Consider the following 12760-nt stretch of genomic DNA (forward strand, 5'->3'; position numbering starts at 1 on the left):
CTAGCACCAAATATAGCAAGGATGCTAATCACTGCCAAAACTTAGCGCAGTCACCTGCCTGCTTTCACGGTTGCAGCAGTTTGGGTTTTTGTTTTAGCAGTAAAATGCTTACTTTTATTTACATGGAATCAAACAACACTACAGGTCTCAGCTGCCCAGCACGCTGTCTTCACTTATGTTTAGCATGATGCTCGTGAGCTGTGGGTACTGAAGATGAATGAACAGACATATTTATAGGAGACACAGTGGGCCAAACAGCTCAAGGAAATCAGTGTAGTCCGTTTAGGTGGTACTACTGAAGTCAAGCGAATGCACATTCACTTGTGGTTTTGCATTATTTGCTCAACATAACAAACGTTAATTTCCTGTTTTAGAGTGCCAGATGAAGACAAAAATCTCTAGGCTCGTTCAATAATTTCCAGACATTTTCCAGAAAATTTCCAGTAAGTGGACCTTGTGCTAAGAATATAGTGACAAAGTGTATTTAGAATAAAGTGATAAACTGCACTAAAGCTACAATACATGTCACATCACTGCAGGCACAAACTAATCAAAGACTTAACTGCAAGATGATGGAAGCAGTGGTGACACAAACTCACACTGACAACAGTTGTGGTGAAAGAGAGAAAACGTCGGCTGAGGGAAACAGATGTTTGGTCACTCACAGGTGGAGAAAGCTAAACGAGCTAAGCCCTCAGGCCAATCAGTTACAAGCAGTGGACAATAGCGGTTAGCACAGAGAAGGCAACGATGGCTATGAACCAGAGAAGAAGGTAGAGATTGTTAACCCCAAGGAAACAAACCAAATGTGATATTCGAGACCAATTGCAGGCAGAGGAAACTGTTGTATAAATAATTCAACGAGTTTGGCCGACAAGCCTGAAGGGCTTGTTTTCTTTCAGCAAACGTGTCCAGTTCTTCGTCCAAACCTGACGACTGAAACTGTTTTGTCAGAACACATGTGGCCTTTTAAATCACAGTTAAGCTCAAACCTGTCAGGTAGAGAACTGGTCCGAAATGCTTAAAGGAGACCTCTGGAGCTGCTGAGGTGTACATGTGTGGGACGACAGGAGATAAAGGCGTGTTCCTACACTGATCTAAAGAGAACCAAATATCATCCACAAGCTGTGTTCTGTTACAGGCGCCACCTCCTTCAATGTGGTTTACATGTGGTGGCGGCGAAGGCTAACGGATTCCCAAGATAAAACAGTCTAAGGATTCACCTTAGCATGTTTTCTATTTCCCATCCCATCAACCTGAGAGGTCGGGGAAGTTGCCCTCGAACTGTAGTTCAGGTAGAGCTCTAACTAGTAAATATGTCCAAATAACTACATTAACTTTTCCTACATGGCTACTGGCTACATTGGTCCAGCTCATATACTGTAATTACCAGTGACCATGTAAATACACTTGGCATATTTGGTCACATGATCATTTTCTGACTTAACGAGTTGATGAGGAATGAAAACAGTGTAAAACAATTGAGTGGCGGATTTTAGGATATTCAAGACTTGAGGACACACCTGTACTCTACCTCAAATTCAAAAAAATAAGGCAGTATTTCTCTTTTGGAATGGGACACGCAAGTTGAGTTATGTCAATTTCAGTCTTGAAAATTGGGCTTTGAGGGATGTGGCCCCTGAAAAGGAACAATCTTCAGTGTGATGGTTCCCTTACCTAAACCCAATCCAACCCTGTCTCTAAAAAAATTATGTTCATATACAGCTCAGCTGTAAATACATTTAGAAAGAAACTTAGCGTAATCAATGTAATGTCGTTAGCATAATAAGCAAATGTTTTAATGAACAGATCTGCAAAGTAACAAAATGTTCATACTCAGCGCAAAATAGTCACTGACCAAGCAACTCTTGTGCCAGTGAACATTATCTTCGCACCTGGTATGTTTGTTCACAAAGTATTAGCCAAAGCCATTAACCAATATACACACTAACAGAATTTTTAGGGAGACAGGGTTGAAACCCCCCCGAAGATCGACTTTCATAACATTATGATCCTCCTCTGGTGTCTTCTTCCGTTTCTCATAGTTTGGACTAAATGATTTCTGAACCAGAACCAAAGGGAGACAACATTTAAGAAAAAAAAAAAAAAAAAAAAACGTCTAAAAGAGGAACCAAATGACAGCAACATGTACAGAAATACAGTAACTTTGCAAAAACAGGCATGCTAATGTTCTAATCTCTAACCCTGGAAATAACACATTAAAAAAAAGCTAAATAGGCAGTAACATCTGCACATTATTTAACACAACAAAATATAGACAAAGGAAAAAGGACCCATAATCCATTACCATGATGATGACCATACTGCATAAAGAATAGTAGTACTGGTAAAGACCATTCTTACATGTGTGTACATAATGAGGGCAGTAATCTGTGAAGTAAAGCTACAGTCCAACCATGGTTACCTAGAGGAAAATAGTAGAGATTCTGTTCCTTATTTAACAGTTGGTCAATCTGATATTACATACAAGAAAGAGGGTGAACTATGAGTATGAATTAAATTTTTTTTTCTGTGACAAATAACCAAATAGGAGCTGACGTAAAAGGAACTAAGGCATGTGTATGAGGTCTTTACATTTTCCTGGTCAGAAGACACTCGAGAAAGAAACCCATGATTCTTTTTTTTTTTAAGCTTTTCTGTTGCTTTTAGATCTTTTTTTCTGACGCGATCGGGTGGTGTATGACATTGCTTTGAGGTTTCAGTGACTGTGACCCCCCGCCCCCTTGAACCTTAAAACCCACACCCAACCCCCCCCCCCAAACACCCTCTTGTTCCCGCTGCTCTTGGGTGAAGAGATTACGCTTTACTTTCATTGCCATTCGTGTGGGGAGCCTCATTGGGAACTGTCTTCACCTCAGCCGTGGCATTCTTCACCTCCGTGTCGCCTTTAGTGTTATCATCCTTCACAGTCTTACCGCTACTGGGACAAACACAGGAGCGAGAGAGACCCAGAAAGAGACAAAAAGAGAGGAGATTGTGTTAACAGTGAATAAGTAAGTCTGTCTCTCACAGCTAAACTGTCTGCTCTGAGCTGCCTTTTGTGTCATTTTTCAAAGAAAGGAAGAAAAAAATGGGGGGGAAAACATGCAAGATGCTTTGAGGGAATTTGTTTTCCCTCCTGGAACTGAATGCATTTCACACATAATGGGATCAAGCTCACTATCCTCGCCAGACATCAAATAAGAGTACATGGATGTCACAGCTATTTTCAAGGAACAATGAATGGCGATGTGGAATGAGACAGGACCGGTACAGTAGGCACAATGCATGAAGGAATGAAAGACTGAGGCATAACCTACAACACAAACTACAATATACAAGAGGATTACACACTGTCTGGACTGAGTCAAGACACAATGGAAAGAGACTTTAAAGCCATACTTCACATAAGTTGAACATTTGCTGCTGTTAGCACATGCACTTTGTTATAATACATTTACAGTAATATGCTGCTGGTGCTTCCATCTGGACAATGTAGCGCCTCACTGCTGTGTAACATACATCTCTACTTATGTATAAGCTCTCAAACAGCAACTCTAATTCAATTCACCTCTTTTTTCTGCTGACATATATACATGCTCTCTGTGGGCCTTACAAAGTTAGGCCAGCAGCTGCCCTATATACCGAGTCTTTAAATACATCCAGCTCTAACAGACTTAAAACTAACACATACATGTCTTCTTGAATCCTTTGATCCCTGATGTTACTTTAAATGATGTGTTATTGTCCATACAAACAGGCTGCAAGTCTAAAGCTCACTAGCATCCCCGAGAGGCTGCAAAGAACATTACATCAGACAATACTACCACTGAACTATTTGTGGAGCAGCAGTGGGGCTGGCAATATGAATCCCCTCGGCAGCAAATCTGATACCATTTTATTGTATCCAAGCTTTAGCCTGATGGTGGTGCTAGAGGGAAGCCCACGGAGCACCCAAAATGGAAAGGTTCCTTTAGTGAGCATGAACACACCCTTAAATTCAGTTCCATTTGGCAGAAGTCCATTCATGTGTACAGGTGGGAACTTTGGCCTGAAAATCCAAACATTCAAAACCAAAAACATTCAGCCTAAGAAGACCTCAAATATCCACTGACTTCATCCGTCTGTTAGTTTTAGAGACACCTCGTCATGCACCACAGTGTTGGTGATGGGGAAGCTCTGACCTGACAGTGTTGCAGACCGACTGACCAATGATTGTGTGATTTATTATTTAGCATTATGTATAGCCCCGCACACCTACTGTCACATTTCAGCCCTCCTTTAGATTAGATGAGTCTTGAGTGAAACACTTTGCAGGTCTGATCAGGCAACAGATTTCTTTCATAGTTTTTGTATAAAAAATGAAAAATACACGACCCTTCTGGATTCAGCCAGGCCAGATTTATGCATTTATGCAAAGTAAAGTAAAGTAGGTCACGGCCAGACCCACTGCCTTCAGCACCAAATTCATCTGTGCTCACCTTCATTGTCTATAAACTTGTGCATTACAAGCAATAATCCACACAGCACATGACTACACAGGCTTAAAATTCAGCTTACAACCTTTTTAACATATCAACCAAAGCGCTGACATGTCTATATAACTACTGCACTAAAGTCACCCATGTCAGCGTCCATCTACACTTGATATCTTCTGGACATGTTTAGTTAAAATAACTGAATGGTACTTTTTGTACTGTAAACATCAGCAAACGTCTTTGTGATTTGTCACAGGTTTCTGAGAATGTCGCACAAATGTGCTTCTCAACACATTTCATCCTTAATCGACTGGCTTAGTCAACAAATGATGTAACCACCCAACACCTTAAAACTGTAAAACCTTTTCATGCAGCATTATCCATAACTGTCACTGTCAAGGCAATAGGCACAACCCTGCTTTCACACAAGTGTATTATACTTCTACCTAATGTACTTGAAGGATGTGCACTCATTTATAGCTACCCAGGCCACTGTTATGTTGAAACATCTAAAAAAAAAATACTCCTACACAATCAAGAGCAATTCAAAGCTACATGGAATGAGTGAAATCTGGTTTGAAACCTTTATCATCTATGAGATATGTAGGGTTCTATAGTCTGTGGAAAGATCTACAAAGAAACTTCTCTACTGAAGAGTGAAAAATGGCCCTTGAGGAGGTGTGCGTCACACCGAAATCCAATAAACCCACAAGAAGCTTGACAAGACATTTTAGTGTTGGGATGCTGAAGAAGGATCACCGCATAGATCAGTGGGAGAGCTGTGCTTCAGTCCTGTCAAAAAGTTATGAAGAAAAATCCCTCCAATGACAAGTTTGGTTATATGAAGGTGATGTTGAGCTGACAAGAGCCCTGCTTCCAACTAGCTCTCAATTCCCCATACTTCATCACTGACATCTTCTGGCCATCTGACTGAGCAAAGCATGAGATGAAGGAGGGAGAGAAAGAGGACTGATTGTCAGTAAGCCTCTGTAATTCATCTTCTGCCATAGCTTTCTCACCATCCTCAATGGGTGGCAGGAATCAGGAACATCTGCAACCCCCCAGGGGCAAAACTCCAACTACTAACCTTTTATAGCACCACTGAAATAAGGGCTCTCTATAAGAATTTAAAAACAAAAAAACAAAGGTGTCTTGGAGAGATTCTGAGATTGGTATTTCCATTAGTCTACATTATATATCATCCTTTCTAAAAACGACAAGGACACCGAACAAGGAAGTGATGCTGCTGAAGGTCATTCTGTGACGAGAATTTAATTTACTTGAACAAGCTCATTCAACCCTGCACAACTGAGAGGGACTATGTTCGTCTGTATTCAATATGTTCAAGTTCTGCGCTCTCTCTCTCTCTCTCTCTCTCTACTCTTCAGAGTGAACAAGACTTTCTGTTGTTAGTATGAGTACTGGAAGTGCTGCTACTGCTCACGTAAGTATTACTGGAAGCCCTGGAGTGTGAACAAGGTGTGTTGCTACAATTACAAGAGCATCATTCAGCTACATGTTGCCCATAATGATGCAGCAACTGGTTAATCACAGAGATAATCTGGGTGAAATACAAAGAGGCTGCATGGAAGGAGAAAGGTTGACTCTATTGAGTGAGCAAACAGACAGGTGAACGTGGTGGTTGAATGAAGACAGGCATCTGTTGACTGGTGGCATCCCATTAGACTGTAACATCTGGCATTCTTAAAGGAAAATTACACCCTTAAAGCATCTTATAATAATCATTAACCAGAGATGTTCAGTAGATTTCAGCAGATACGTTGAAGGCAGGTGTTGTGAATAACTTTGTTTAGGGAACAGAATTTAGTTTGACCAGAATGATTTAAAGGTGGGTGTATGTAAAAATCCAGGATCGCTGGCGAGTTATACAGCTTTTAAAAACTGGGGCACAGCTGTGCTCCCTCTGCAGTATGGTTTTGGGCTGCATTTCATTCATTCAGCTGTTGGTGGAGACACTGGTATCCTGGTCTTTTCCTTCAATATATATATTTATTGAACATATAGTGCCATACCCACAGCCAAACATGAAGCGGTGATCAGGCAACACTGTAAAAATTAACTGAAAGGCAGCTGTGCTTGGAAGCACTGATCACAGTCTGTGAGACTGACACACCGTGCTGTAACCTCACTTTTTTGCACACTTCAACTCCTTCACAATGCAATGAAAAATGAGAAACCTTTTGATCTCCGTTTCATGATTGTTGGAGGTTTTGAGCCTCTTGTTTTTGTATGCCAGTGAGCTTTTCAGCATCTGTGTGAAATGAACGCAATGCCAATCAATTCAGCTTTGTTCTATCATTAGGCTGCAAGTTTTATCCTTAAACTTTTCCAAAATCTGCCTCTTACTTATGTTAATCAAACTGTGACTTATCAAAAGCTTGATGCATTTTCAGAGAATATAAGAAAAAAATCTAGATAAATACTTTAACTTGCCTCCCACAAATTCTGGGACAGTGAATTGATTAGAACAAATTGTGACACTTGATAGGATTGAACCTAAATTGTACCTACTGTTGCTGGCAAAATATCTGGCAGATGTAAAATTGTGCAAGTGATGAAATGAAACCAAAACCAGTGCATCTATATTTTAGGGTGGATTTTCCTTAGAAAGCTGCACATTTATGGGCTGCTGGGATGCTACCAGAGCAGAGGCGACAAGCTGAGGAATGGGGTTATGGTGGTGTTCATACTCATTTTGGGCTGGTGTGGTCGAGTCTGTGCACAGGGCATTGGGCGCATCCTTGGTCAGGCCATCTACTTGTAAGTCCTTATTCTGGGTGCTGTCAGGGGCTTTGACTGGGTCATGCTGGCTCTGTGGCCCGTCAGCTTTAGCAGATGGTGGGCTGACTGGCTCTGAGACAGGGGGTGTTGAGTTGGATGAGGGGGGGACTTTAGGGGTGTCGCTCAGGTCAACCAGGGGCCCAACATCAGGTTGGGCATTAGCTTTAAGCGAGCTGGACTGGGCAGCAGGGCTGTTTGTGGGGGAGGACTTGGCAGGGGCAGCTTTGGTTGGGCTGGAGGCGCTGGTGGTTAGCGTGGTGCTCTCACTAGCAGGACTGCTCTGTGCCGTGCTATAGCTCTCAGCAACAGAGTTAGTGGCAGTGGAGGGGAGCAAGTTTACCACCGTGGAGGTGGTGTCTGCAGCAGCAGGCCTGTTTGGTGGGGAGGAGCAGGACAAGGAAGGAGTGGGAGGTGGACACAGGGGCAGTAGCATAGAGCCACCAGAAAAGTGAGGGGAAGAAAGAAAAAGGAAAACAAGAGAAATATAGAGGGAGGGAGAGTGCAGGTCAGGGCATAAACAAGACAGAGTGAGTGCTACTGTGCTGAAGTAAAAAAAGTAAAATCTACACAATCCAAATGTTAGCAACAAAATATTTGTGAAGGGGAAAAGAAAAAAAACAATACAACAACAAACTATAGAACTATATAGGGGTTTCAGGATCAGGATGCTAAAATGCTTTTCACAATAAAGCAAAGACTGAGGAAAAAGCAGGGTCTGCTGTTGGCAGCCTCTCTCAGGACTACATGTAAAAACTGCTACGTTTTGGTGTGAAAAGATAAAAGCAGATTATTTCTATAGAAACTACAGGTTATCTGGAGACTATAGGGTCAAGAGTTCTGTTAAGTTATAGATCTGTAACAATGTACAGTGGTAGTTATAAAGTTAATTACTTTTAGGCCTCTCAGTCTTTAACTACACGATTGTACGCCCCCCAGACAGGGGAAGTGGTCCTGTTCTGTACTCACTCAGGTTCTGTCAAAGGTGTGGTCTCATTCGGCTCAGTGGTGGTCCCTCCTTCTTGGTTTGGGTTGTGTTCTTCCTCTGTTCTCACCTCAACAATGGGCTCCTTAGACTCATCTTTCCTGTTGTTGGCGGGCAACAGACAGCAAGCAAACACTAACTTTATTAGCTGTTAACCTGATTAACGTCGGCAGATCACAGAAGAACATGGCCCACTATGCTACGTCAGACAGATAACTCGATGTCCAACATACACAATCTACCTGTGTAACACATGTCCACCCCACCCCACCCACCTGAGGAACACTCAGCAGCAATGTTAAACTAAATCTGTGTTTAACGGGTTAAATATGAAAAAAAAAAAAAAACACTAGCATACTAGCATAGTCCTTTAAGCTGTCAGACACACTTTCATTCTTCTCACATTTGATCATCCTCCACCTTCATCCACCTGCAGGCTCTGATTGAAGGTTTCCCCTGGGGGCTTGTCTGTTATCATCACAGTGCTCTCTGAATGTGCTGAGCTTTAAAGTCTTTGCATGCTGGGAGTGACATGTTGGTGCCAAATATCAACTCTGTACATATAATGAATCATTCTAAATAAATCCGTTTCATGTGAGCTGTTTAGTTGAAATATTTATTTGCTGTGTTGTGCTGTGAAGTTGATAGCTGCTATGATGAGAGACAGTTCAATATATTGAACAGAATATTTGATCAAACAATGACTAACATGCAATAACTGAATTTGACATAATTTGATGTTTACAAGTGTAATCTGTTAAATGCAGTTCTGAATTCTTCTTGTACACTTTAATTGTGGCGTAATGTTTTCAGTAGGAAGTCAGTTTCTATTTGTGAATTCTAACAGCTTTTCAAGTTGGAAATGTGATTGGATTTTATCCCCCAAACCTGATCAAAACATCCCTGTACAGTCTGGAAATCTAGGATGTGGTTTAGGTGAGCTGAAGGAAACAGCATGAAGTTGAGATGTAATAGGACATTACATTGGCACAGGGATATTATGGCTTCCCCTCAATGCTAAACAAACCTTTACTTTTTAGTTCAACATTTTGGGAAATATGCTTTGTAGCAACTAGAGCAGTAGCAATAGGTTCGGGCACAAAGACTGGTGAGAAGATGCAGCTAGTTGCACACATAGTTACACTCTGTACACTGTGATCTTACAAAATAAGTCAGTAATACTGTGCTTCCAAGAGCCTGCAGTTTTGTAGTTTTGCTCAGAGTTACAGAACAGAACATGACTTCTGAAATATCTCCAAGACTGACTGCTTCTCAAGCCACATTGTCTCATTATGACATTTCTATTTCTACATGCTGAACAGAATACATATCATAAATACATTCTACATATTGCACATACATATTGCTTCAATTCACATTCACAAGCTAGCCTCTAACTTTGTCCATTTGGTTCTTGGCAGGTAGCATTCTGTGGAGCTTTAGAGCTTTTTTGAAAAATTGCTGTGGGCGGGACCATAACTGTGAGCAGATCTTTTCATGTTACACAGTAATTTGATCTATTGTTTATATAAAATATTGATTAGTGCAACTTTGAGCAATACATTAAAGTCATAAACTGGCAAAGATGACGTTCACTTACGTGAATGCTGCCTTGCCCTCCTCGATATCCTTGCTCTTCGCACCCGGCCCAGCCTTCCCACAGAAGTTAACAGCAATGCACATAAGGAGTCCACACTTGTTGAGAAAGTAGCAGGTGACGTCCACACCCACCAGCAGCAGGAAAAAGACAACAATGAGGATGCCCACGATGGCTCCGGTGCCGAGGCCAGAGCCTCCGCCTGTTGCATCTGAAAGGCAAGGACAGGGAGAGGGGATACACAAGCACAACAGGCAAGAAAGATGGGGGGGAAGAGGAGTTAGGAGAGGGGAGAGGGTTTAACATGAAGGAGAGGGGATAGAAAGAAAGTTAGAAAGAAAGAGAGAGGGGTGATGAGGAATGCAGTCAAACTTTTAACACACAGCTTCAGTTTTTCAGATGTCAAGACCTCAAGTGTGTCATTCCTTTCAAGACATCGATGAATCATGGCAGAGGCGCCGCCTAACTAATACCCTGAAACACAATAAAACCCTCATCTCTTCTTTCATTATGGCAACTCGATATTTACTCTTGAAAATCATCATGGCCGTTGCACTTGAGGTGTTCAATTTCACACACAATAACAGAACTTCCAAAGATGACAAAAATAAAAATAAAAATCACACATCTGAATCAGTATGAAGATGAAGTGGATGTGGAAAACATCTAGGGTTCAACATTAGTGTGTACTATATACAAACCAAGTATCACACTAATAATTATCAGGCTTACATGTTTGACGCATTCATGACTTTACCATTAACATTTGGAAAATGAAAAAATACAGATATGAATGTCGGTACCAAATTTCATGGCAATTCAACCAGTAGTTGTTGAGACATTTGATGCAGAGAGAAAAGCCAGGGGATCACCGAAGTCATCAAGATCAACCCTGTCTGCTGCTGTAAAGCATGTTTATATACAACCACTCTTTTTTGCCAGTGACGTTTTGAGGGAGATGTAACTGCTACCAGGACTGATTGAAGGGAAAGTATTTCCCATTGAACCTATTTTAACCCATGAAATTCGTAGGGAGGCATTCAGGACTTGCTGTTGCAAATTAGTGGTATATAAATGGAATTTCTCGGAAACATGGTTGTTAAAACATTGCTGCAAAGTTTGTGCTAATCTATCAGGTAAATGAAGAGATAGTTCAATGAGGAAAAACAAAACTCTGACAAGGTCAGATGCTTTTCAAAGATCACTTGCATGGTTTGACTATTAATTAGACAGTGATTTGATAAAGGAACTTAATGAAATCTGTGCTGAATTGCAGGGGCGTCTAAAAAGTAACAAACTAAGTTCCAGCAACAAAAAAGATGAGAGAAAACTTTTATTTAGAAAACTCAGGCCACACTCAGGTCAACATAGCAGAATATATATAATCATTAAGATTTCTTGGCCTTGGATCAAAACACTGAAAATCCATGGGGAAATTTTTTTTTACATTGTTTGTGCAATGTGTCCTTGCCCTAGCTTTTCAGAGGCAGACCACTGGAATACAAATACATGGTAATTGTAATCTATCAGTAAGGAACTCGTCAAAGGAAAACACTACTCAAAACAGACTTTTTCTTTAAAGGTAACATTGGAGATGTGCTTCATAGGCCGACCTTGCACTTACAACTCTTATAAACCCTACAAACAAAGTTACCAAACTTACAGCTGTTGTGATTTTTTCTTAGTCCCCATTCAATCCTTTTCAGCTGCTCCAAAATGTTCTTAAAGTTAAAAATGATTCTTTGCAGCCGTTTATCTCCACATGTACAAGCAGCCATCACATTCATAATTCCACTTTGAGGGCAAAGTGCAAATGCAGGTTATTTTCCCCCACATATTATTCCACAATAACAAATGCTCATGCAGTTTACACACAGGATGGAAGAAACAGGATTTGGAGGTCCAAGACAGCTAAGGCTTTGCGGCTCTGCATTTCAAGAATGGCTGTCTCGGCTCTAATCATTAGTTTTGGCATTTTTAAGACATTTCTGCAGCACTGGACTAATGATTAATTTGTTGTCCTTCCACTTTTTGACAACTTATGATGACACTGAACTCTCTAAAGACATTGTAACGTGAAACCTAATTGTGACTTCACTGGACAAAAGAAAAGCTACTTACCACAATGCTTCAAACAGGAAAAACATTTGTGGTGCAATGCTTACCTACTGACTCACAGTGCGTAATAGATATGCATGGAACACACAGTGTAAATAATCAATGATCCTGACAAATACTGTCATATTCAATCATGTCAGCATATCAATAGTAGGAGCATGCAGTATCTCGTCTCATTTACATACTTTTCTCATGTTGCACTGCACTGACGCACAGTAAAGTAGTTGATTCTCACAGCAAAGTTTTTTTCTTATTCAAGTCCGATGAACTAATTCAAGTTGTATTGCAAAGAACTGGGAAGCCACTGACCATGACAATCATGTTTGAAGCTCTTTCATGTATTTGAGTATTTGAACTTCTTGAGGAAATCAAAATGAGCATGATTGGTTGTCACCCGGTTGTTGCTCCTTTGCGTCAGAATGCATTTGCATAAAGTTGAATCTTTTTTTTAACTTACCCATATTGTGTTGCTAGCTGACTTTTGAGTCTTTGAGTAGTGCTGGGCAGTATGCTTTTCAAAGTGGCCACTTTGATGTTGTCCCATGAAAGGACATGAAGGTGGAACAGAATGCAGAGCCAGATATAAAATGTCCTTTCATAATCAATGTGTACTGTCATAAATATGTTTGTGTACAGTCTATTAAGTCAATATAATTACTGCCAAACATGGTAAAAAATCGAATTACCATGTTATACCATCACAAGTTCATCACACTGGAACTTTCTGGAACTGTTTTTATAAAAGTATATCACTAAATAGACCACTATTGTGTCACACAGGCT

At 40.8% G+C, this 12760-nt stretch overlaps 1 protein-coding gene across 2 annotated transcripts in view; it reads right to left on the minus strand.

The window, feature by feature from the left end:
• Positions 1 to 2792: 2792 nt before the first annotated feature.
• ncam1a (neural cell adhesion molecule 1a) overlaps positions 2793 to 12760 on the minus strand; it is a 70451-nt gene continuing 60483 nt past the window's right edge. The window contains exons 13-16 of one of the 2 annotated variants that reach the window (XM_070844237.1): positions 9863 to 10070; positions 8247 to 8363; positions 7190 to 7651; positions 2793 to 2938 (exon numbers count right to left, since the gene is read on the minus strand). In XM_070844237.1, the coding sequence (XP_070700338.1) occupies positions 2818 to 2938; positions 7190 to 7651; positions 8247 to 8363; positions 9863 to 10070 (908 nt within the window). In that variant the 3' untranslated portion in view covers positions 2793 to 2817. The remainder of the gene's footprint in view (positions 2939 to 7189; positions 7652 to 8246; positions 8364 to 9862; positions 10071 to 12760) is intronic. The other variant, XM_070844238.1, reaches the window with a different exon arrangement.

This window comes from Pempheris klunzingeri, chromosome 14, assembly GCF_042242105.1.
Source record: "Pempheris klunzingeri isolate RE-2024b chromosome 14, fPemKlu1.hap1, whole genome shotgun sequence".
NCBI classification, from domain to species: domain Eukaryota; kingdom Metazoa; phylum Chordata; class Actinopteri; order Acropomatiformes; family Pempheridae; genus Pempheris; species Pempheris klunzingeri.